The sequence below is a fragment of the Populus trichocarpa genome, chromosome 2 (assembly GCF_000002775.5).
Source record: "Populus trichocarpa isolate Nisqually-1 chromosome 2, P.trichocarpa_v4.1, whole genome shotgun sequence".
Lineage (NCBI taxonomy): Eukaryota > Viridiplantae > Streptophyta > Magnoliopsida > Malpighiales > Salicaceae > Populus > Populus trichocarpa.
This window is the reverse complement of record NC_037286.2, coordinates 19,935,544-19,961,722: the sequence shown is the minus strand read 5'-3', so window position 1 is coordinate 19,961,722 and position 26,179 is coordinate 19,935,544. Positions and strand designations below refer to the sequence as shown.

At 35.2% G+C, this 26,179-nt stretch overlaps 1 protein-coding gene and 1 pseudogene across 5 annotated transcripts; one reads left to right on the top strand and one right to left on the bottom strand.

Annotated features, from left to right (window-relative positions):
- Positions 1–393: 393 nt before the first annotated feature.
- Positions 394–21,888, top strand: LOC7458243 (probable serine/threonine-protein kinase SIS8). 5 transcript variants are annotated; one of them, XM_024594294.2, is made up of 18 exons: positions 395–690; positions 1,071–1,192; positions 1,322–1,747; positions 2,799–3,002; positions 3,544–3,732; positions 3,875–4,134; positions 4,234–4,353; positions 4,525–4,614; positions 5,766–5,861; positions 9,988–10,080; positions 11,875–11,995; positions 12,670–12,970; positions 18,274–18,397; positions 18,490–18,509; positions 20,069–20,225; positions 20,809–21,097; positions 21,314–21,386; positions 21,654–21,888. In XM_024594294.2, the coding sequence occupies exons 3-18, from the start codon at positions 1,499–1,501 to the stop codon at positions 21,737–21,739; spliced, it is 2,472 nt and encodes an 823-aa protein (XP_024450062.1). In that variant the 5' UTR covers positions 395–690; positions 1,071–1,192; positions 1,322–1,498; the 3' UTR covers positions 21,740–21,888. The 5 variants fall into 5 exon arrangements, with proteins under 5 accessions (XP_024450065.1, XP_024450062.1, XP_002302822.3 ...); XM_024594297.2 differs by lacking the exon at positions 1,071–1,192 and having other exon boundaries at positions 394–690; positions 20,920–21,097; XM_002302786.4 differs by lacking the exon at positions 1,071–1,192 and having other exon boundaries at positions 1,348–1,747.
- Positions 21,636–25,955, bottom strand: LOC112326556 (F-box protein MAX2-like; annotated as a pseudogene).
- Between the last annotated feature and the right edge of the window lie 224 nt (positions 25,956–26,179).

Sequence of the window (26,179 nt, the reverse complement as noted above, 5' to 3'; positions counted from 1 at the left end):
ACAAAACACATTGAATAAAAGAGAGGAAAAAAGAGAAAGCTTCACGCGAACGAAGGTGTCGGGGAGCCAACCCCAATTGCCAGCTGCCTGTCGGAAAGACGTCCCCCCATATGCCCCGCTCTCTTGCACGTGACTCAACACCCTTCCCTTCTTCCTTTCTACAAAAACCAAAAAAGAAGAAGGTAAAAAAAAAAAAAACCATTTCCTCATTAATTAATTTTGACATATAAATAAATAAATAACTCCAAAGTAACCAAAAAATATCACTCACACGAATCGAGCGCATCCACAGCACGTCACCCATCTCTCCAAAACTCTATCTTTTTATTTATTTATTTATTAATATCCTATCCCTCGCGCTCTCTCAATATAAAATAACCAAAGATTTTGCCAAATATTTTCGTATCCGCATCTTCAAGACATATTAAAAAAAAAAAAGATATAAATATTTCTCCGTCTCTTTCTTCTCCCTGACCTGTTCTCTTTCCCTCCATCTACAACCCCCTCTCCCCTCCTTGGCTCTCTGTTTCTCTTCAGTATTTACTCAAACACACAATAAAAAGATATGTTTATCATAAATTTCTAGAAAGAAAAAAAGAGATGAGTTTTGTTTGTTTAAAAAGGAAGAGTTGAGATTCAATTGATGTTGGCTGGAGTGGCAATTGCTTCTTCCAATGCTTCGATCTGCTGGTATCACTCTTGCCTTTTCTCTTTAGATTTGATTTCCTACTCTATTTACTTGTATCTCTTTTCTATCAGATTTATATATCGTTCTAGATTTAGGATTGGATCTTTCTTTCTCTTTGTTAGGCCCATTTTGCAATGCTCAGGTTTAATTCATTAAGGATTGATTGATTATTGGCACAATTATTTTTAAACAATACTGAAATAGTAAATTTGTTTAATTAAGTTAATTCTGTTTGTATTCTGTTCTTCTTTTACGTGTGTGTGTGTGTGTGTGTGTAATGGTAAATGACTGCGTATCTGCTCCAATGGCAATGACATTCCCTTCATGGAAAATAAATCATGTTTGTTTGCCATCTCTAATCAAATCAAATATCTATCAGCAGATGCAATCTCTAGTCAAAATCAATCATCCACCAGGCTTCTGACTTTGATTTCTTAGAGCTCCTTTCTAATAATTGAGCTTTACTAGATTGGTGTGGTGGTGCTCTTTCGATCTCTAAATGAGGTGGGGCTGAACTGTCTTGGTTTCTGCGCTTCTGTATCATTGTTGGGATGATGTGCCTTTGCACTGTGATCTCTCTAGTTTTTTTTTTTAGATAAAAAAATATTTAAACTGACATTATGAATTTTCCAGTTTCACATAGGATTTTAGCTTTGCAGGTCAAATGGCCTCCAGCATAACCAAGCCAGAACAGAAGAGATTTTTAATACATTGTTTAGTTGTGTAAAAACCATTGCGAGATTGGCGAGGTCTTTTATGGGATAAGGAGTGGGGGACCGAGATGGTTTTACATCCCAAATATTTAAGGACATGGAGGAGACACGAGATGATTCAGGGCCAGTGGAGCAAGGGCCTTCAAATTCTGTGTGGTGGGGTTCAGACTTTATCGAGAAATTTGACTCTGTCTCTTTGCTTTCTCAAGAAGATACTTTGAGTAATAAAGAATCACCTAAAAGTTATGAGGAAGATGGTTTGTCTTCTCAGACTGCATCACAAATTCTCTGGAGCACTGGGATGCTTTCCAAACAAATACCAAATGGTTTTTACTCTGTCATACCGGTGAGAATTTATATATTCTAAATTCTTGTTCATATTTATTTGATATAAGTTCCTTTGGTTGAGTAGTCTGATCTTTGCTGGAACTTAATCTTTTTTACAGATCCACAAATAATGTGCCTGTGAAGAAATAGTTCATTTATGAGATTTTTTCTCTTGTTTATACTTGTGTTTGATAATCATTTCCTTTTAATTTGTGGTCATTATCTTCTTATGCTCAACTATGTTAGTTATGATGTAACCTTTTGTTCTGTTTCTTGACCTTCTGTATTGCAAATATTTTCCTCTACTCTTAACTAAGAGTTAGAAGTTGCATGTTAAAATGTACTATTAGGTCTTTTGTGGATAATGTGGCGCGTGCTTCCATATAGTTACAGTAGGAAGTATCTTGGGTGGTGTCAAATTCTTCTTCGTTTTCTTGCTTTTTTTGGATGATTTCCTTTTAGAACACTTAATTAAAGAGAAATTTTGAAATTGATGCATAATGCGCAACTTTGAGGTTGAGATGGTGGACCTTTCGTGCTTTTAACAAATAAATTTATAACATTGTAACTTTTGATTTTTAGTTTTTATTAAATTCTTAGACCTTTGATGGAGATAGTTTTATTTAGTTCTATCAGAATCAAACTTGAGTGATGGAAGGAAGATTCATGATAAAACAGTGGTATCAGAAAATGCATCCATCAATCTCATGACCTTTGTTGCATTGTCTCTTTGTTCTGCTTCTTTGAAAGTCGATATGAATTTTTTCTGTTGACCAAAAAATGTTTGACCTCTTTGTACTATTTTTTCTACACGTTTGTTGTTGAGAAATGCCTTTTCTTTTCTTTCTTTTCTTTTTTGGATGTTGAGAAATGAAATAAGTTCAAACAATGCTAAATGCATTTTCTGGATTATTTAAATTGTTGATATTTTCAAAGAGGATGCACATTACTTGATGGATTGTGTCCTAACTTATAATTTACTTTCCAACTTGCTCCATTTGTTTGGTTGCCCACTTAGACCATTGATTTTCCTTCATGTTGTGATGATTTAATATCATGGATTGTTACAGGATAAAAGGCTAAAGGAGCTCTTTGTTAATATTCCAACTTTAGATGAGCTTCATTCTATGGGAGCCGAGGGTTTCAAGGCTGATGTCATTCTTGTAGATGCTAAGAAAGACAAAAAGCTATCCATGCTTAAGCAATTGATTGTGGCACTGGTAAAAGGGTTGAACTCAAATCCAGCTGCAATGATAAAAAAGATTGCTGGATTGGTAAGAATTCTTGAATAACCATTGTTCTATTAAATGGATATCTCATTTGAAGTTTTCAGTTGCTCTTTTTTCGCCCTTTAATTATCTTTACCTTTTTCTTCTTTTTTTGTTGCCCTCTCCACCTTAAACTATTTTTCTTTTTTACTGTGATGTAGTCTTGGTTATGCCAAGGAAATCTATACATCCTTAACCTATTGTCAAGACATATTACAAACCCCTTCACATCTTGGCAAAAACTGTTTTCTTGCCTATGCAACTACATTGGATGTTTTCATGCATGTTTGGTGCGGGCTTCTCAAACCACACATCATTAACTATTTGTGCTACAATGAAAAGATTTTCTTTTCTGTTTTTCACTTCTGCTTTAATTTACCTTTTTACTTGTAATTTAATTGCAATGTATTAAGGTAATAATTCCTTGTTTCCAAGCCAATTCAGGGACCAAATTCTACCTAGTTTTGTCGATCTTCTTAATTTTTTTGTTCCATTATTCAGTCCAAAAATTGCTCTTTTCATTTTCATTTCTCTTGTTCCTGAGCAGGTTTCTGATTTTTATAAAAGACCAAATGTGGAGAGTCCAGCAAAAGCTGCACTAGAAGAAGCCTCCCACGTGTTAGAAAATCGAGGTGTTCAGTTGCTGGGGCAAATAAGGCAAGGGTCATGCTGTCCTAGGGCAATCTTGTTCAAAGTTTTAGCAGATTCTGTAGGTCTTGAAAGTAGACTCATGGTGGTAAGCTTTTAACTTCACCCAGTGAGTTCAACTGTTCTGCTTCATTTTTATTGAATGCCCAAAATTAGTTAAAGATGCAATTTATTGCTAATTAAGATATACAATATCTGAAAGATTTCTTACTGTTTTTTTTTTTTCCCAGGGTTTACCAAATGATGGGACTGTTGAGTGTGTGGACTCATATAAACACATGTCTGTGATTGTTGTGTTGAATTCTGTGGAACTACTGGTTGATCTTGTGCGGTTTCCTGGTCAATTGATACCGAGTTCGACCAGGGCGATTTTTATGACTCATATTTCAGCAGCAGGGGAGAGTGACTCTGCAGAAAATGATTCCTGTGATTCTCCTCTAGAGCCAAACAGTCCTCTGTATGGTTTTGCAGAAAGAGCGGACCCTGACAGGTTAGCAAATAGCTAATGCATGATTTTTCAAAAAATGACAATCTGTTAATGAGAGTTCTGAAAATAGTAAGTTGCTATGTCTTATTTTTGATGCCACAGTGCTGACAAAGATGAAAACCTTCAGTTCCATAAGAAATTAGAGGCATCTTCGAATGTGTCAGGCCCTTCATTGCGAAATATGATGTTGCGATCTGCCACCTCTATTGACAGAAAATTGAGGTAATAATATATATCTTCACCCGAGAAGTTCCTTCTTGCAATGTGAACTTGGTATGACGCTTCTTGTTTCTTGTATTCTATTTTATTGTTTAAATTTTTCGTTTCTTTTTGTTGACTTTAACCATACTATAGAGCAGAATGTTGTACTTGAACATGTTCTTTTCCTCCCAGCTTATCACAAAGCGAACCGAATATTGCAACTACTTTTTGGAGACGTAGCCGGAAAAAGGTCATTGCTGAACAGCGGACTGCTAGTTCAAGGTAATAGCATGGTTTCCCTTGAGAGCTTTTTCATTTGGTTTCACATTTACAGGGAATCAACATGAATGTTTGGAAGTTAAGTTTTACTTCTGTCCCTGCCAAGAGTACTCTATTAGGTGGGAATTTTCAATTCTTTCAATAGGTTTGCTGCCAAGAGTACTAATATATGTACTCTCTTGGTTCTTTTCTTTCCCCTCATTCCTTTGGGGGAATGATCTCCTATCTTTTAACAGTCATAAGTTAAAAGAATAAGATCCCATGGCAGGGCTGTGGTATTATGGGCATAATGAACCTATTAAAGTATATTAATGTGTAATTCATAAACTTTATACAGGCCTGGCTGCAAGTTTTTCTTAAAATTGTTTCTTTTTTTGGGGGGAGGCGGGGATTTACCCATTTTAATCATAGGGCTAAAGGCTTGAACTATATTATCGCATTTGATACCATACTTGTTATATTCTAGTTTTTTTTTTTTTTGAAATTTGTGGTTTATTTTTCTAGCATTTACCCCCAAGGGATTTATTATATCTTTTGTATAAGCAATAATTAACTAGATGAGTACATGGTTGGGCATTTCCAGGCTGCATGCCTTTTCAGCAAAAGCATAATTTGATGCTTTTTCATGCTTTTCAAGAAAGCATGCACTTTTGACTTCTTATTTGATGGGAACCTAGACCACTGGCTTTCTTTTCTACATTTCTAGTTTCTAGCTTTTAATTCCTAGAAAACTTAGAAACTATGTCACTTGAAAATGCTTCTTTTCAAATAGTGAATAGGAGGGCACCCTTAGATTTGTTTTTCAATGGAAAAGATAGAGGTTGGATGTTCTAACACTGCATTGGGTATTGTTTGGTTTGTGCCTCGACTTTGCATGTATGGATTCTTAATTGTCATTTGAGTTGCCTGGCCAGTGTCATTCTTTTCCATTTATTCTATTGGGTGGACATGGGGTTAGAGGTTTCATTCACATGCATGCAATTATCCACATTGATTTCTATGTACTCTGATTCAATTGATCTGATTAAAGGTGTGTTGTATATTCATTTTTCACTAGTCCTAAATATGGTTGTTCGTGGTTATGTCAAAGTTAAACTATAAAACTTGTAATGGTGAAGTTTTAGCCAACAACTTCATTGATCTTTGTTTTGCAGTCCAGAACATCCTTCATTGCAAGCGCGTGGTCGGTCCATGTTAAGTGGTGATAGACATTCAATTAGAGATTATGCTGATGATGTTGCTACATCGAGGTTCATACCTTTTTGTTCCTATTTTTTAAACACATTTGAGCATTATACTAGAAAATACTTCTTGATGTTAGTTGCCTAGTTGGTTGATTATCTATTTAGATTTCATTTTATGGTTTAGTTGTTTTATTGTGTTCCAGAATTATCTTTTTTCTAAAGCTAATTAGGTTGATGTTAATTAGTTGACTATCTATTTAGATTTCATTTTATGGTTAGTTATTTTATTCGGTTCCAGAATTATCTTTTTTCTAAAGCTAATTAGGTTCCAAATATGACTAAAATGGTTGGCATAGTGATTTTGGATCACCTTGGTTAAGCTTCTTTGGTATTCCAGAATCCTGCACTCCCTGTCCTGTAAAGAGCATCTTGTTTGACTTACACAGATTAAGAAAAAAATATTCAATCCTGTGACTACTTTTAATTTTCCCTTGGGAGTCACACCAAAGGGAAGATTGCATCATTCAACCAAAAGCATATTGTTGGATTAAGGACTTTCTTGTGGAAATAACTTTAAAATCTCAAACCAATTGGCAAGTAGAGAAAAATATAAAAGAACAAATATAAAAGAACAAGTACAATCAATCACATGAGCACATAGGAATTTACGTGATTCAATAACTTAGGCCTTTTCCATGGGCAAGATGACCAAAGAAATTCACTATGAGAAAGTAGAAATTACAAGGTGTCATGCAAAATTACTCAAACCCAAGATCCCAAAATAATCTAAAACTCACATTTGCTCGCCTTTCTAGTCACCAAAGTATAGAGAATGGAGACATCTACGAATAAGCCTTAATCCTAAAACTTGAGAACTTTAGGCTTTTACATGTGGACCAAGTACATGATTATTTATTCTCATTTTGGCCCATAATTTAAGAAAATCCCAACAAATCTCCACCTTGGCTTAAAGTGAGCTAACTTTCGAAACTTGAACTCCTTTATGATCACTTTCATCAAGCATCTTTCAAGTACTACACAAACTAATGAAGTCTAAGAAATGCTTGAACTTGACTACAAAGATAAGCGTCGTCAACATATCTATAGGGTTTTTAGTTCAGCACATGTGCAGGGTTCTCAGTTGTAGCAATCTTCTTCATTGATATAAAGCACCCTATGACATAATATTTAAAATGAAATAATACATAACATCAATATGTTAATACATAACATCAATATGTTTGGTTTGTTCATGGTACATCTAGTTCTTGGCCAGATGAATAACACTCTGGCTATCACAATGTATAACAGTCAACTCATGTGACAAACTAAGATTATCAACTGAACTTCTCAGCCATAAAGCTTCTTTCTTGCTTCTGTCAATATCATGTACTCAGCTTCTGTTGTAGAAAAGATAACAGTGGATCGTAAAATTGCTTTTCAACTAATGACATAATCTGAGAGAATGAAAACATAACCTGTCAACGATGCCCTTGTCTAAATTACCAGTGTAATATGAATCTACAAAACCCTTAATATTACTTATAGTACTACTACTCCTGTCATTTATCAAGCCAACATATGTAGTATCTCTAAGATAATAGAGGATTCATTTCTCGTCATGCCAGTGAACTTCACCAGGATTTTTTATAAACCTGTTGACCATACTAACAGTATGTGAAATGTCTAGACGAGTGTAGACCATAACAGACATTATGCTTCCAACTGCACTAACATATGGAACACCTGAGACGTGCTCCATATCCTTAGTTTTTGGTGACAAACCTGAAAATAACTTAAAATGAGCTACATTTGCACTGACTTGCAGTCTTGTATACTAAAACGCTCAAGTACCTTTTCATGATACTTTATCTATGACAAGTATCTCTATACCCAAAATCTACTTAGTTGCACTCAAATTTTCATCTCAAACTCAACTAATTTTTCAAATTGTTGATCTCTAACATGTTATTGAAAGCAATCAACATGTCATCAACATACAACAAGTACACAAATGAACCATCCGAGAGCTTTCTAAAATATACACAACTATCATAGTCACACATAAAGTAACCATGTCCAAGCATAAAAGCATCAAACCTTTTATACCACTGTTTCGGTGATTGCTTCAAGCCATACAATGACTTTTTCAATAAGCACACATGGTTTTCTTTACCTTGAGCAATGAAACCCTTCGAATGATGCATTTAGATCCTCTCCTCCAACTTACTATATGGAAAAGCTGTTTTGACATTCAATTGCTCAAGCTCTAAGTCAAACAAAACAACCATAGCAAGTAATACCCAAATAAAGCTATGCTTCACAACTGAAGAGAACATTTCATTGAAGTCAATTTCTCTTTATGTAAAGCCCTTAACAATTTAAACCTTGAATCCTTAACCTCTAAGATTCCATCTTTCCTCTCCTAAATCAATTTGCAGCCCTGTGGTGGTTGAACAAGCACCCGTGTCTGGTTCTTATAAAGAGACACAATCTTCTCATACATAGTAAACAACTATTGAGAAGATTCTTTGCAAGAAATTGACTCTTTATAAGAACAAAGCTCATGATTGTCAAGATTATCAAGAATATCTGTAACATTCAAGGCAAAATCAACTAGATCAGCATAACCCTCATAATTGGGGTTTTTATTTGTCTTCTTTGTCTTCCTATAGCAATACTGTAAGGTTGTTCTTTAGGTGCATTTTTAACAATAATATGCTGCACCACTTCCTTAAAAAGCTTATCTAAATTATCTTTCTACACTGTCTTTGAAGCTCTGACCTCAAGTTCCACTTGTTTGCTATTACTTTGGTTCATCTCAATATCAATCCCAATCGATTTCTTTTCCTTTTGAAACATATTAGACTCATCAAAGATCACATCCTTGCTAGTAATAAACTTAGGAGACTTGGGATTAACACACCACAATTGATAGCCCTTCACCCCAAATGCATAGCTTAGGAATATGCCTTTCTTCGCTCTTAAACTAAGTTTATCTTCCTTAATATGAGCACAAGCAGTACAACCAAATACTCGTAGTTTAGAGTAATCAACAGGAGAGCCAGACTATACCTCATATGGAAACTTCAACTCTAAAACTGTCAATGAGGATCTATTAACCAAATAACAAGACATGTTATTTGTTTCCGCCTAAAAGTCCTTTGACAATCCAACTTATAAAAGCATACAATGTGCTCATAGAGATTCTAACTTAATTTCTACCAAAAAGAGAACAACATTAAAAAATTGAAAAATCTAGTGTAATGGGCAAGATAATGTTAATAGCCGTTCCTGTCACCCACCCACCCATTCATAAACTGATTGATAAAATAAAAAAACAAAATATTGAAAGCTTCACTTGTTTTCTTATTTCAAAAGCATATTTCCTTTGTAGCATGTACAACCCACGAAGACACACACGTCATATATAGATCTATGGAAGTAATTTATCAAGTATATTATTCTGTTATCTCTTTGTTTTGAACACAATTATAACTTAGTTGCTCATGTTTGAAAACTAATAACTTAGTCCCTTGATTCTTTTTAACTGCTGTCTTATCAAAGAAGTCTTGTTTTTTTTTTCTTTTTTCTAAAACCCTGCTATGTTAGTTTTTATCTAATAATTTAAACGTCAAAGCATGCTTTTGGGATTTATTGAAAAACCAACCAAGGTTTCAGTTATACAATGGTCAATCAAAGTCAAATGACTAAGTTATAGGTTTTCAAACACAGAGGACTAAGTATAACATACAACCAGGTTGAAAAGTCAGAGGCTAATGAATAATTTACTCTAATTTATCACAGGCAAACTCCCTGTGTTTTATGTTGAACTTTTTAATGTGAAATGTGTGCGCTTCATGGTTCTAAGCCAGTAAGTAATACTGATGTTTATGTAATATTGTAATTGAGAATTGAGAAAAGGAATATAAAAAGAGCAGAGGAAATAATGATATGAGGAAGGGTGGAGGCTGCATTATGGCATCTTTTTTAGCACACTCCCTATTCTTAAAACACACCAACAAGTGTTACTGCTTTATTATCCTAGCAGCTTGTGCATAATTTACCCGATTCTTTCTTTGTTTATGCATCTCTGGTAATAATGGTATATCTACTAATTTCTATGATACAATGGTGTATAGTTGATTAGTTGTGATCTGAGATTATGCTAATATTGGATTGTCAAGTGTAGCTACAGGTCAGAGGGTGCATCAACATCAGAAGCTCATAGAATGAGAAGAAGAAGTATTAGCATGACCCCAGAAATTGGTGATGACATCGTAAGGTTGATGTTTGTTTCATTATGGCTTTATGTTGTGATGCTACTGTGCTATAGTTGTGTTTATCATATTTTGTTATTTTGACTTGATTTCTGTTTTGTTACAATTGGAGTAATCTATGTTGCTGTTGTAGAAAAACAAATTATAATATTATATTTGTTTAGATATTAGGCTATGATGTGGTTGCAGTAAGCTATGATCATGCTATGTTACTATGACTGTAGTTGTAGAAAATACAAATTAGGTTATTCTGATTTTTCTTTGAATAGATTTATGTAGTCCTTTAACTAATTTGTCTAGAATATTAGGATATCAGGTGCTCTTCTCAAGAAGGAATTCTTTTCCTATTTGGATATTTATTTTCTACTAAATTTAGGATTATTAGGGTTTTGCTACCTATAAAATAGCAGCAATTCTATGTTCTAGTCAGGCTTGATATGGAATTTTATTGATAAAGTGTCCTGTGTTTGGCATGTAACTTCTCATCTCCCTCTCCTAATTCTTCTCAGTGCCCATTTGGGTCCAAGGGCAGGGTTGGTTTTTATGGCTTTTTGGGAAGAAAGCCCAATCCAATATGTTTGGTTGCTGGCTACGGGCCTATGTGGGCCGCATTCTAGAAAACCTAGAAGCTAGTTTTTCTGGAGCTGCTACATTTTGGAGCTTTACTATCCTTTTTCTTTAATATTATTTGTAACGGCTATTTCAACACCTTTTTTTAGGGAACACTTCTTTTCTACTAGCCATCTCTTGGCTATCTACTATTACAACATGGTCAAGCTACAACTACAACCACAACCACAACCTTATTCTCATGCAGTCTTACACTTGTTTTTGTTGTTCTCTTATCCAAGGCTATTCTGTTTCATTTTGGTATACAGGCTGAAGTGATTCTTTACCCTTTCATTTGTAGTTTTTTCCTTGTACACTTTTAACCAAATTATCCTATCACCATGATGAAAAATGCTGAGCTGAGTTCCAAATTTCTTCCTTTTTATACCTCATGAAAATGAGATTGCCAAGAATGACACACAGACACTCTAACTTTTATAAGAAAGATGAAATGAGTGGAGGCTTCTATCAAGGTAATAAAAGGTTAGTTGTTTTTGAGCAAGTACTTTGGGGAAATCGGGAGTTGTACATCTAGCCTTTCCAAACTTGGTCTCTGAATTTCAACTAGGGAGACAACCTAAAAAGACCTAGTACACAAATGTCTAGCAACAATATCCTATTCCACAACAATTTGCCTTGATAAAAAATGATTCTAGCATTTACCTTCGATCGAACCCTCCAGGAGACTGCGGAAAGCCTCAGCCTTGGAGTATTAATATTTCCTTTATTTAATTGTTTTCTATACTTCAAGATTCTTAATAGATATTTGGAGTTATACTATTTACCATTCAGTGGGAAGTAGTTTTTATTAGGAATCTACCTTTATTTCATATTTAGTTGGTTTTCCTATAACAGTATTTATTTCTCAAATGGCTCCAGGATCCTAATTTTATCAGTTCTGAAATTTCCTAGTTTGTACCGGGCACCTAAGACATTGGAAGTTGGGATGTTATTGATTGACGAGATAAAATTTAGCAGAATTTGGTTCTTCTTTGAGTGGTTTTCTCAATATCTTTGTTTTATCCTTGTGTACATGGGTTATTTGGTTATCATGTTCAATGATAAAAGCTGTTGTTCAATTAGCTTTTGGTATTCATTGACAAAATTGCTCAAGCTGTTTGAAACTTTGATTGATTGATTGTGGATAAAATGTCTTGTTCTTATATGGTAAAATTAATCAATTATTTCAGGGCTGTACGTGCTATGAATGAAACTTTGAAGCAAAATCGTCTTTTGAGTGAACATGGCAATGATAGGTTGTTTACAAATAATTTAGATGACAAGGACAATGGCTCAGATCTTCAAAAAAATGTATGTTTTTTCTTTTTGGTACTTTTGTTTCTCTCCTTGGCGTAAGAACTTCTCTTTGCCAATTATTGTTTATGTTCGTATTATTTTGAGTTTTACTGCCATTTATTCTTCTCCAGACTATTCATAAACATGGAATTTGATTTTAGGCCACATGAGTGGCCAAACATGGTTGGTTGCTTGCATAATTAGCATCACCAAACCAAGTAGATCTTATGGTCTTGTCTGTCAGCTTTGATGGATCACTATCCTTTTCAGTAAGAGAAGAGAGAAATCTTGCGTGAGTCCTTTGACATATGGATATGGGTTATGGACTCAGCCGTGCCTAGCTTACATGGTCATAAAAAAAGTGTCACATCTCGTATATTTGTGATACCAGGATTGAATTGTCTATTCCACCACAAACAATCTAAGTTACTGGATGCTAGTCATTCTTCTATTAAATTTATCCTAATATAGGTTCTGCACATAGCTAGGAAGATCCATTAATATACGTTTTTCCTTACTGTTGTTTCTTCACAGTGAGTTCCATGTGTTAGTTTAGTTATGGAAGTAAGTGAGGTTAAGTTGAGTCATTAGTCTCCAATTGCATAAATAGGCTTAGTGTAGTTATCCCACATTTGTTATCATCCTCCTAGCATTCTTGGTACTAATTAATCAATTTGTGCATGAATCAGGTATCAAATTTTGATCTTGATGGTCGTGAGGGAATATCTGGTGGAAGGTCTGCTTTATATACCCTTGAAAGTGACCACATAAATTCCCAGAAGGCAATTTCATTACCATCTTCCCCACATGAATATAGAAGTCAAACTTCCCAGAGCAGCAGATCTTCAGGCTTTGTAGCAAACGATCAATTGGTTACAACATGGAATAAAGTTCTTGAATCTCCCTTGTTCCATAGTAAACCCCTACTACCATTCCAAGAATGGAATATTGATTTCTCAGAATTAACTGTTGGAGCTCGTGTTGGGATTGGTAAGCATCAGTACCTACATTTTTCAGTTGTTTTTGTAGAATTGTTAGAGTATGAAAATGATATTTCTCTCATTCTTGATGCATGAGTACAGTATGTATATATACAGGTCTAGGATTAATCTAAATCCCTAGAATCAAGCTATAATTGAATGCATATAAATCAGCCCTGCAATCAGCCCTATAACTGACAGCCCTATAGTTGACTTACTCTATTTAGAACAATAATCAATCCTATAATTGATTTACTATATTTACAACATTCCCCCTCAAGCTGGAGCATATATGTTAATCATGCCCAGCTTGTTACAGATATATTCAATCCTAGGACCACTCAAAGCTTTAGTGAAGATATCACCCAACTGCTCTGTAGTTTTGACATGACTAGTAGAGATCAAATTTTGCTGAATTTTCTCACGGATGAAGTGACAATCAATTTCAATATGCTTAGTCCTTTCATGAAAAACTGGATTTGATGCAATGTGAAGAGCAGCTTGATTGTCACACCATAACTTCATAGATAGTGAACTACCAAGACCAATCTCATTGAGCAATTGCTGTATCCATACAAGTTCACACATGGATTGTGCCATGGCTCTATATTCTGATTCAGCACTGGAATGAGAGACTACATTTTGCTTCTTACTTTTCCATGACACCAAGTTTCCCCCAACAAAAACACAATAACCTGTAGTAGATCTTCTATCAATTTTAGAACCTGCCCAATCTGCATCTGAGAAACATTCAATATGAGTATGACCATGATTTCTATACCATATACCACGCCCTGGAACTCCTTTAAGATAACACAAAATCTGTTCCAAGGCTGCCCAATGGGTGGTTCGTGGGGAAGCCATGAATTGGCTCACAATGCTAACAGGATATGCAATGTCAGGACGAGTCACCGTTAGATAATTTAACTTGCCAACTAATCGACGATACATCTCAGGATCTGCAAACGGCTCACCATCTTCTGTTGTAAGTTGTGTGTTGGTGACCATTGGTGCACTACAAGGTTTGGCACCCAACTTTCCAGTTTCTGTCAAAAGATCAAGAATATACTTTCTTTGAGATAGAAAGATACCCTTCTTACACTTTGTAACTTCAATACCTAAAAAATACCTTAGCATCCCCAAATCTTTAGTTTGGAATTTTGCTTGAAGAAAAGACTTAAGAGCTGAGATGCCTTTACTGTCACTACCAGTGATAACAATATCGTCAGCATACACAACCAACAAGATAAGGCCAACTTCAGATTGTTGGTAGAATACCGAATGATCACACTTACTCTTCTTCATACCAAATTCTTGAATAACCTCACTGAATCGCCCAAACCAAGCACGTGGACTCTGTTTTAACCCATACAAGGACTTTCGAAGTCGACAAACCTTACTACACTCCCCCTGAGCAACAAACCCAGGTGGTTGCTCCATATACACTTCTTCCTTCAGATCACCGTGAAGAAATGCATTCTTGATATCTAACTGGTGTAAAGGCCAATCATTAGTAGCAGCAATAGACATAAATAAACGAACAGATGCAAGTTTAGCCACTGGAGAGAAGGTATCAGAATAATCTACTCCATATGTTTGAGCATATCCTTTGGCAACAAGACGAGATTTAAGACGAGCCACAGCCCCATCAGGATTGACCTTGACAACATACACCCATTTACAACCAATAGTTTGTTTTCTTGCTGGTAAGTCTACGAGTTCCCAAGTGCCATTATCGTCTAAAGCTCTCATCTCTTCTTCCATAGCAACTCGCCAACCAGGATGAGACAAAGCCTCAACTAAAGTTTTGGGAACAGGTACAGAGTCTAAATAAGCAATAAAGCAACGCAAAGAAGGAGACAAATGTATACAAGAAGCAAACGATGAGATAGGATGAGTACATTGTCTTTTACCTTTACAAACAGCAATAGGAAGATCGAGACTAGGATCTGTAGACGTAGGAGCTGGTGGAGGACGTGAGTTGTCTGGTGGAGGACGTCGAGAATACACTTGGGTGATGACTGGTTTTATGGGAACTGGGTCATTTGAGGAAGCATGGTTAATAGTAGTGGTGATATTGTACACTAGAATATCATCATTCTCCCCCTCACAATTATAAATTTTCGACTATGGGAAAGAATGGAGTGGTTTCAAAAAATGAAATATCAGAAGACATCCAAATAACGACCCAACTCAGGAGAGTAACATCGATACCCTTTCTGTAGACGAGAATACCCTAAAAAGACACACTTCAGAGACTTAGGATCTAGTTTAGACATGCCAGGCCGAACATCACGAATAAAACAAGTACAACCAAAAATGCGTGGTTCAACTGGAAATAAGGAATGAGAAGGAAACAAAATAGAATGAGGAGTAGCACCAGCCAAAACAGATGAGGGCATACGATTAATTAAAAAACAAGCAGTCGAAACTGCATCTGCCCAAAACTGTTTAGGGACATTCATTTGAAAAAGGAGGGCTCTAGCAACTTCTAGTAAATGTCTATTTTTACATTCTGCAACACCATTTTGAGGTGGGGTGTCAACACATGAAGACTGATGAAGAATTCCATTTTGTGACATATAGGAATTGAAAGGCTTGGAAAAATACTCTTTTGCATTATCACTTCGTAAAATGCGCACAGAAACATTAAATTGAGTTTTTATTTCAGCACAAAAGGCACTAAATATAGAGAATAATTCTAACCTGTTTCTCATTAAATATAACCAAGTGACACGAGAATAGTCATCAATAAAAGTGACAAAATATCGAAATCTAGACTTAGAAAGTACTGGACAAGGACCCCAAACATCAGAATGTATTAACTCAAAGGGGGACGCAGCCCGTTTATTAACTCTTGGTACATATGAAGAGCGATGATGTTTGGCAAATTGACAAGACTCACAATTTAAATGAGATAACTTTTGGAAATGAGGAAACTAATTTTTTTTAAAATGGGTAACGAAGGATGCCCTAACCGATAGTGAAGTTGGAGAGGTGTCATAGTACTGGAACAAGCAACAAGTTTTGGCACTTTCGGATTTGGTATTTTTGGGATAGTAGTTTCAAGCACATAAAGACCACCAGATTCACGTCCTCTACCAATAATCTTCCCCGTCATAAGATCCTGAAATAAACATAGGTCAGAGAAAAATAAGACACAACAATTGAGAGCTTTAGTGATTTGACTAACAGAGAGTAAATTGAAGTGAAGAAGAGAATTCAGCTCCTCGTATACCCGTTTAAAATCCATAAAATATTCAGTGAGAGACCTGTCTTGCTTCTGTGGGCGATAAAACTCCTTACACACATCATATATACGAGAGATATTTCCTTTGCCAGAATATAAAAAATAACAAATTCACAGTGATTAACTAGACCAATCACTTCAGTATCAATAGAATTTCGAATCTGCAGGAAAATTCTGGCATCATCTCTCAACCATGCCTTCTTTGCTGCAGCATCAGATGGTGGATCATCAACAAGGTGATCATCTTTATCAATACTACGAAGATACACTCGCACTGTTTTGCTCCAATTCAAATAATTGGTATTATTCAGTTTGTGCTCTGTGATTTTTGTTGTCATAGGAACAACATCAGAAATCACAGTTTGCACTTCTGTGTTCCTACCCTCTGCCATTACTGCACTCAAAGCAGGACAACCAACAGTAGAGAAAAAAAAATTGGGACTCAATTGGGCCACGCTAAAAGAAAAGAGAATTCTATGGCTCTGATACCATGTAGAATTGTTAGAGTATGAAAATGATATTTCTCTCATTCTTGATGCATGAGTACAGTATGTATATATACAGGTCTAGGATTAATCTAAATCCCTAGAATCAAGCTATAATTGAATGCATATAAATCAGCCCTGCAATCAGCCCTATAACTGACAGCCCTATAGTTGACTTACTCTATTTAGAACAATAATCAATCCTATAATTGATTTACTATATTTACAACAGTTTTGTTGGCTTTGAATTTTGATTCTGTCAATACTGCAGTACAAAATTTACCTATTATAGTTTTACATTTTTTTGGAATGAGTCGGCATACAATTTTGTAATCTTTCAAGAGTCCTTGGTGAACAGTACTGTGGTGTCTCTATTGTAATTGCAGTAATAGCAAACAATGTGCTTGGATTGAAGGTTCCAATACACTGTTGGTTGTGTAAAATCTTAATAGATATTTTCATAAAAGAGGAAAGGAACAGGCACGCATTTCATGGACTTGAAATTTTAATTTCTCACTTTAAAATACTTCCAAGTATTTTGATGGTTCACAATCCTTGGATTGTCTCGTTTTAGTTCTATCATGCAGCCCTTCCTGGGATTTCTTTTTTTTCTTGGATAAATTTCCGTGGTTGAATTTGTTTTGCTACCTATGCTAATGACATTAGAATCTAGTCTTTTATACTCGTTTTATTTTTTCATTGATAAATTGAAATAGAATGTTTTGATTGTTGATGTTTTCCCGTTATTTTGCAATGATCTACAGGTTTTGAGTTTATTATCTCTCCTTTAAACTGTCATAAATAGCTGGCCAGTGACCTTGGTTGCAGTTTCACTGGATGAACCCTCATCAACCACCATTCAGATTTAAAGATATGATGTCTGTCCAAATATTTGAGCACAATCTCATATGCATACCATTCCTGCAACTTTTATGTCTTTAGTTCTCCATTTATTTGGGTGGTGTTTTGTTATGAGGAAATCATAACCAGTGTTTTCTCAAGCTGTTGGCAGCAGGCATTGTTGTTCACTTTCTTACTATTATTTTACGGGCGGTTGCTCTGCCATCTATTAGTGTACCCTTGAATTTATGGTTCATCTTTGATTTCATGTTCTCATTTTGTGTCATCCAGAATTTAATATACAGATGCATGCTTTTATGAAGAGTCTGACCCCAACCCACTCTAAACTCCCTAGATGGCTGGAGAAAATAGTGAGAAAATAAAATAAAAAAGAGCTATCTAAATTGTGCAATGTAGGAAGCTTGAACAACAGATAAGATTTGTTGCTTAGCTGAATAAACTGCTGTGAAGAAAGTTTGAATGTCGTCTATCTTAAAATTTGAACATATCTGATGGAAGGAATGATGCACAAAGCTTAGCTTTCCATCAATGCAGTTCTTAGAGCCTTATCCTTCCCAACTCCCTCTCATCCTCTCCTTGCTTCCTGCACTATAGTCTAAATTGATAATCAAAGCAGCGTCTTGTATATGGAAACAAAATTAATATTCTGTTTTTGTGGGGTAAAGTCATTTATATATAAAATGCTTTATTGATTTTAGCTGTCTTGATTGTATATAGGGTTTTTTGGGGAGGTATTTCGTGGCGTATGGAATGGTACAGATGTCGCAATCAAGGTCTTTCTAGAGCAAGATCTAACTGCTGAAAACATGGAGGACTTCTGCAATGAGATATCAATTCTTAGGTCTCTCCTTATTCACATGTGGGTTGCTTTACTTTTATCCTATCAATATTTCTGACTTTATCCTATGATTTTTTGCATGTGATTTCTTCCAGCCGTCTTCGACATCCTAATGGTATTCCTCTTACCTGCTAATTGCTTAAGTTGTATCTTTTATATTTCACTTATCTAAGATTTCTTGAAGTGATGTCTGCATGTATAACTTGGAATTGTGAATTTAACAAGATCTACCGCCTCAGAAAAAATAGGAGGGATCTTCTTGTTACTGTTTTCTGGTTATCTACTGCCTCAGAAAAAAATAGGATGGATCTTCTTGTTACTGTTTTCTGGTTGACTGGCAAGCTTCTTACCTATTTTTCTGATGGAGAATGAATGGAAGATTTTCAAGATACTTGTGATAGGAAACTTAGAGATTACTTAATTGGAAAATCTAGTTATATTGGGCTATTGTAATATTTAGACTTATTTGAGGATTTTATATGGGTAAATTACAAAAATAGCCCTGAACAGTTACCTCCTTCACAATGTTACCCTTACTGATTTGGGCAATTAATTTTGTTCTTAGCATTACTTAATGTTTGCAGTCTCACCCTTCCATTCAGTCTTTGCTAAAAACAAACAGATTTTGGATTTTAATTATTTGTTTTCTACTTAGTTTAGAACTTTTAATTTAATTAATAATTTCTATTTAGGAATCTCAATGCTAGATGTATTCTATTAATTAGGTAAGTTTTGATTAGGAATCCTTTTCTATAAAAGATTTTAGTACTACTCACCCTGCCTTGGCTTTTTTTGTGACCTCATAGCTGCTGGTTTTGCCCTTTTTGGATTTTCCATTTTGATGTAGCACTGATTTGATTGGATGCTGAATATGGTTTTTGTTCAAACATGGTTGGTCATTTGAAATTCCATATGTTCAGTACCTTGCTTTTAGTTTGGTGTCTGTGTGAAAAGAAGTGAAATTCCTGTCCAAACCTATTGAGTGAAAATTATGGGAGATTGATATATGACAAAAAAAGAGATGTAACTTTGGTATCAGAGCCTAAGCTCGACCCAAACTATTAACATCAATTTTTTAATCACCAAATCACCCTAAATTCATAACAGGTCCAGGAATTTGACTTTCATAACCCCGTTGAGCTTTTTGGTTGGATTTGAGACCCAGCAAATTAAATGGAACAAAGACTCAATGAGCAACTTCAAGCTGTGGAATGCTGAATTGAAGTAATGTTGAGTTTTTCCCGAGAAGAGGAGAATGTTGGAGAATGAATGGAACATTTATAAGAATTTTCTTTTTAGTAAAGTAGGAGATTTGTTCTACTTTCTTTGAATGCTATTTGGTGGATCTAGTTACTTAGGTTAGTATGTTATTTGTTTTATATTAAAAAAAGGTCATGATAATGTTCAGTAGTAGTTATGGATTTTATTTTGTTAAGACCTTAATGCATTTTCTTTCCCATTTTAGGGTTTAACTAGGGTTTAGGTGCCTATATTTAACGGCACTAATCTACTATTTTGAGGTAGTTGAAGGTTATTGAGAGTTGAAACTTCTTTTTTCTCCCTTTTGTATTCTTCTTCTCCACCTTTATTCCTCCTCTCCTAATTAATTCCTTCCTATCTTTCTTCTGCATTTTATTTCCTGACATCTGAACCAACTGATGCTGGTTGTCGCAGTTATCTTATTTCTGGGTGCTTGCACAAGGCCTCCACGCTTATCAATGGTGACTGAATACATGGAGATGGGGTCCTTGTATTATTTGATCCACTTGAGTGGCCAGAAGAAGAAGCTTAGCTGGCGGAGGAAGCTAAAAATGTTGTGTGATATATGCAGGTGTGTTTGTCATGTCCTAATTTAGAAAATGCTTCTGTGGATAAGCATCTTTGTTTGTTTATTTTGAGGAACTAACTTTGAAAATTTGTGGTGGTCTTAGCTAAACAATTTTCTTGAATGCTAACTTCTCTATTCTTTTATCATGGTTTATATGTGACATCATTTTTAAGAATATAATATTATGCCTAATACCTCCCTTGGAGCTTGATGAGTAGAGATAAAGAACACTGCTCTCTATATAGAAGAGAAACTTGACATGATTGTGAAAGGTTGATACACAACATCGCCTATGGGATTCAAATAGACAACTGAAGCCAAGAGATGCTTTTAAATGATTTTTTTTTGTGGCTAACTGATAATGAGAGCCTGTTTATGTAATTGCCAACTATCCTTGACTCCTATCTGGGCATTTTGACTGCTACTTGTTATCACCATTGAAGCTTGTGTGTGCTGGGTAACTTCTTAGTTGTTAAAAAAAGGGTTCCAACTGCATTTGACTAAGCTACATTAGGTAATTAATTACAAGTTGGCATTCAGCTGTATTCTGATTATATAATATTTTATTCTTTTGCTCGTCGTTAAGGGGGTTGATGTGCATGCATCGAATGAAGATAGTTCATCGGGATCTTAAAAGTGCAAATTGCCTTGTGAATAAGCATATGACAGTTAAGATCTGTGATTTTGGACTCTCCAGAGTAATGACAGACACACCAATTAGGGACTCCTCGTCTGCTGGAACTCCTGAATGGATGGCACCGGAACTAATTCGTAATGAACCCTTCACTGAAAAATGTGATATTTTCAGCCTAGGGGTGATAATGTGGGAGCTCTGCACACTAAATAGACCATGGGAAGGTGTACCACCAGAAAGGGTATGCTTAGTCGCTCTCATTTCACTTCAGAATTTTATGTTTTTTTCTCCTTGGGGCAGTTGCGTGATAGAATAATGTGTTTCTTCAGGACCTTTACTAGATTTATCTTGTATGTTTCACTCTTTCTATCAGGACTCCCTTTTTTCATTCCCTAACTCTTTTGCTTCCCATATTTCTGCAATTTGACTTGTAGTTCATTTGCTTTATCCTGTGTAGGTAGTTTATGCTGTCGCGAATGAGAGGTCCCGTTTGGAGATTCCAGAAGGTCCACTGGGCAAGCTAATATCGGGTAACTCTATCTGTGGTTACAGGCAAACAGAGATCGTTTTAATTTTTTTATTAACTTTGCATGAGCCCCAAAACGCGTGCTTTGCTTGCGATAATTGGCTTTGAAGAATAATTTCAAAGAGCACGTTGCTTGCCCCATTCCCAGTTCCTCTATTTGGAATTTCTCGTTTAATAAATGTTTTTGGTACCCAATTATAATTATTTTCATGGGTCGGATACTGGAGTTGTCTTAAACCACGTATAATGCGCCTTTTTCTTCTTCTTCCAGATTGTTGGGCAGATTCGCATTTACGGCCAAGCTGTGAAGAGATACTCTCTCGATTGCATGATTGCGAGTACGTGCTTTGCCGATAAGTATGTTTCTGGTGCCTATTAAACGTGGTAGAGGTGTCGCAATGTTCTCGGCTAAGTTGTAAACTCATAATTTTCCAGATCGTTGTGAACATAAAATTCTTCAATTTTTCAGGGGCACAAACTCTGTATCGTTTTTGTGCAATTTTCTACGAGATAATGAAATAGAAAAAAAAAAAAAAAAAATAGAGTTTCGATTGCAGTTGACAATCTAGAAAGTGCATACGTTATCTGCTCCTTTCAATACGACGCTAGAAAAAGAAAGACAAGAGGAAGGATCTAAAATATTGACTATACCTATTGATTGAGTAATTGCAAAAGGTGCCTCGTTGCAAGGCATTCCGCAAGAAGACCAGCTCCTGGAAGCGACAGACTCCTTTGATTGACAGGCTTAAATTCTTGTGGTGGCCAATAATCAAAAGCTCATACAGGCTTAAATTCCGATGAAGAACCTCTGCCACTGGCTCAAATCCACCTGCCCACATGGTGTGGTTAATGCAAAACCTTTTGTATACAAACCAGCTGCATCTTTGACAGTCGAGGATAACAAGCAAGGCAGCTCAACGGTTCGATGGTTTGTGCCCACTTCTGCAGTCTCTTTCAACCCTTATCCTGATTTCCTCCAAATTTGGATGAGCATCAAGGCCAGTCATCGGCAGTGGAGTCAAAAGCTCACCGGCACTAATCCATAGAGAAAGGTACTTGAGCCCTTTCCGGGACTTGCAGAAAATTCTATTTCCATTGCTTAGCTCACAGGAGGAAAAATCAGGATGCGAAGAATACTTGCACTTCTTTTTGCTTGCGTGCTCATGCTCTTCGCAACCATCCCGGACACAATCGACGTGTAGTCTTTCAATCAGATCCTGAAGAGGCTCCAGTGATCGCAAAGATGCTACAGCACTAGGATTCTCGCAACAGGATATTTTGACCTCTATCAGAGTCTTATGGAGCAATGAGGCCATTGTCCTCATTCCTTTCATTGCATCCCTCAACTTCAAACTTTGCCAGTTTACGGCACCCTCTACCAATCTCGATCAACCCCGTGTTCGTCAAATCTGCCGAGTTTTTATAGACAATGATTCCAGGCCTGAACACAAGCCAACCCCATCAAGCTGCGTCTCAATGGCCACACAAATCCCATGAAACTGCCCCTATTTAAGCAGTTTCAACTGAGGACATTTTGAATGAAGCGCTTCCAAAGCCGAAGCGCTTCCCTGACATGCTGGTATACATCCAGAACCAACTCCTGTAAAAGAGGAAGGGCAGCGAAAAAATCCACCAACCCCGCTTTACTAATCCTTGCATCCTCCTTCGTGCACCTATCATCTTCAGGTTCCCCTCTAGTGCTCCCCAAGGACGCCATATCAACGAGATGCCAAACCCTTAATTTAAGACAGTTAGCAGCAATAGCTAGCAAGGTCTCGTCACCAACGCTTCCAATGTAACCTGGACCGAAGATACAAACAATTAATAAACTTGGTTGGACCAGTGCAAGCTGCAGTGATTGCGTGAATCTCGTCAGACTTGGAACCAGCAGTTAAAGCAGCAGTTGAAAGATCCAAGGATGTCAAGGCCTTGGACACGCTGGGATAGGCTTGCAAAACTGGAGGGATATGCTCAGTCTAGTAATAAAAACAGGATAGGTCGAGGCTAGTAAGGGCCTGGCAGTGCTCAAAACAGAGGGACTAAATCATTTCCAAGACGAAGGGACGAGGAGCCTTGATGCGAAGGGATGAGCTTGACATGGCTCGGTCGCGGCCACGAGGATGGAAGGAGATCTTCTTAGTTTAATATGCCCTATAATGCATAACAATTTTTTTTTGTTATACTTGGTATTATTATATTTATATAAATATATATTTATTATTTATAAATACATAATTTATCTTCAATATTAAATTAATGAATTTAGAGTATATATATATATATATATATATATATATATATATATATATATATATAAAGTCTATGACACAAAAATAAAAAAATTATAAAGTTGTTCCTAAAATATTACTAGTTGATACTTTTTTAAATACTAAATATTCATTAGAGCTATTAATTATTAAATTGATAATAAATTAATTTTTTTAATTCTATTTAATTACAATTAAAATTTATATTTGGATCAACATATTAAGAACCTAATGGATCACACATATTAAGAATTATTAGTCAAAATTTTTGAGATGATTTAATTATGTATGACTTGATTAAAATCTATTTTAGAAATGAAGGACTAGAATATAATTAATACATAGATTATATTTCTAGACCTAGAGAAATCAAGTAAGGACTTGATTGTGTTAATTTCTAAAATTATCATGAATTAATATATGGATATTATTCAAGGGAAAATTAATATTTTACTAATTTATAGGGTTTTTTAGATTTTTCTATAAATAGAAAGCTATGCTTCTTATTTTTATGAGTTGTTGTTTATTAGACAGAAAAGCTACAAAAACACAGAATTAGAGCTAACACTTTAGGTATATCAATTTCTCTCTTCTAAATAGAAATTTAGAAGATTTTTCACGTGTGGTTTGTGTGAATTACCATTTAAGGTCAAACAATTAGATAACTTATAGTTTGCGACAACCTAATATTTAAAAAATTATTAAAAATAATAATTATATTTTCAAGTAATAAATCCCTAAATTCTAGATTTGTTTAACAAGATTTTAGATATACCTAAATAATTTTATTTTATAATTTTCACTGTTTGTACAATATTTAAAAAACTAACATCTCGAGAATAGATGGTGATGGAGGTTGCCAAAGGGAAGGCCAAATGAAGGCGGTGGTGGAGGGGGAAAGGGTCTGAGGTGGCGAAGGATAGGAGATCCGAACGACCCCAACGAGAGAGTAGAGAGGGATCGAGGTGAGTCATCGATATGAAACAGGTAGGAATCATGTGGATATCACACGTATTGCCACGGAATGTGAGGGAGGTGCGGGTGCGGGTGCATCTCTCTAGAGCAAGGAATTTCCTGTTTACCAGAGAGAGCGAATTTCAGGTTCGAGTATCAGAAACTAATGTAAAATGGTTAACAAAATCACACTCGACAGATCGTTGAGGGTAGTAGCCATAGCCCTTGCAAATGCCCTTTTGCCTTAACAACCAACTAACGTTCCTGTTTACTCTTGGTTTGGTGGGTTTTTGTTACAAGTTTCAGGGTTGATTTCAAAAAGAGAGAGAAAAGGAAAGATGGGTCTTCCCATGAAGAGGAGGAGAATGTAAGGAGGTGGACACACTGTTCAAGAGGTTTTGATTTTGCCGCTGAATCTGTTTTTAAAATGTTTTTTATTTGGAGAAATATTAAATTATTTTTTATATGTTTTTGATCAACTAATATTAAAAGTTAAAAAATTATATTATTTAATATATTTTAATTTGAAAAGTATTTTTATAAACCATATTAAATATTAATTTTTTGAGGATCACAAGTTTATTTATTTTTTTAACAACGTATGATTTAAGTTTAGTTTCTAAAGAATTTTATACACTATCATATGATATATGGAAGGCGAATACAATACAATGATATTACATAAATGAGAGGTGGGGTAGCGGTGGTAATGCAGAGCCACATGATTTTATCTTAACTAAATTGCTCTACTTTTTTCCAAAATAGTTTTAATCCTATTTTGTACCACACTCATTTAATTGTGTATTTTCTTTTAAGAGATTCACAAATGACATATACAACTCATGAAGCATAAATGTCGCCTGCGCCTCACTAAACTATGCTTTTTTTTAAAAAAAAAATAAATTTTGAACTTTTATTTCCTTATTTGTTTTTTTATTGTGCTACTTTAAAAAGAAAAACCTCATTATATCTACTACCTATGCTTTATATCTACTAAACTATGTAAAATATTATTAGTTTTTTTTATGAATATCATATCATATTTTATTTTATATAATAATATTTTAATTTAATAATAGTATTTTTCATTTTTTAACACTGTAGAACTTAATAGTACATCAATAAAATTTCAATACTCGAATTAAATAACTTTTTTTCAACCATTTTTTTACATGTTACATTGGTCATTTTTAAAGGAGACAAGAATACAAAAAATAAAAATAAAACTTAAAGAAGTTTGAGAATCACAAACTACCATTCAAATGGAGCTTAAGCCTGAGGCTACAACATTGGATGTTCAGCTTGAAGCTCAAGAAGTACAAGAACTCTGTAGATTTGGTAGGACACGTCATGCGCCAATGAAATATAGACATCTCATGGAAGATAAAAATGATGAGTATCTCATACTTGATGAGCTTACCAACTATATAAAAGCAATATCTAATATTGGTTTTAAGAAATTTCTTACAGCTATGAAATTTGAGATGGATTTCATGTACACCAATCAGGTATGGATCTTAATTGATCTATCTAAAGGGATAAAACTCATTGTACATAAATGAATCTTTAAGAGAAA

Bases quoted from the DNA above. Each gene is read 5' to 3' on its own strand.
- LOC7458243 (XM_002302786.4), top strand. From the start codon at position 1,499: ATGGAGGAGACACGAGATGATTCAGGGCCAGTGGAGCAAGGGCCTTCA. The intron at 21,098-21,313 runs GTATGCTTAGTC...TATCCTGTGTAG, and splicing joins AAGGTGTACCACCAGAAAGG to GTAGTTTATGCTGTCGCGAA. The intron at 21,387-21,653 runs GTAACTCTATCT...TTCTTCTTCCAG, and splicing joins ACTGGGCAAGCTAATATCGG to ATTGTTGGGCAGATTCGCAT.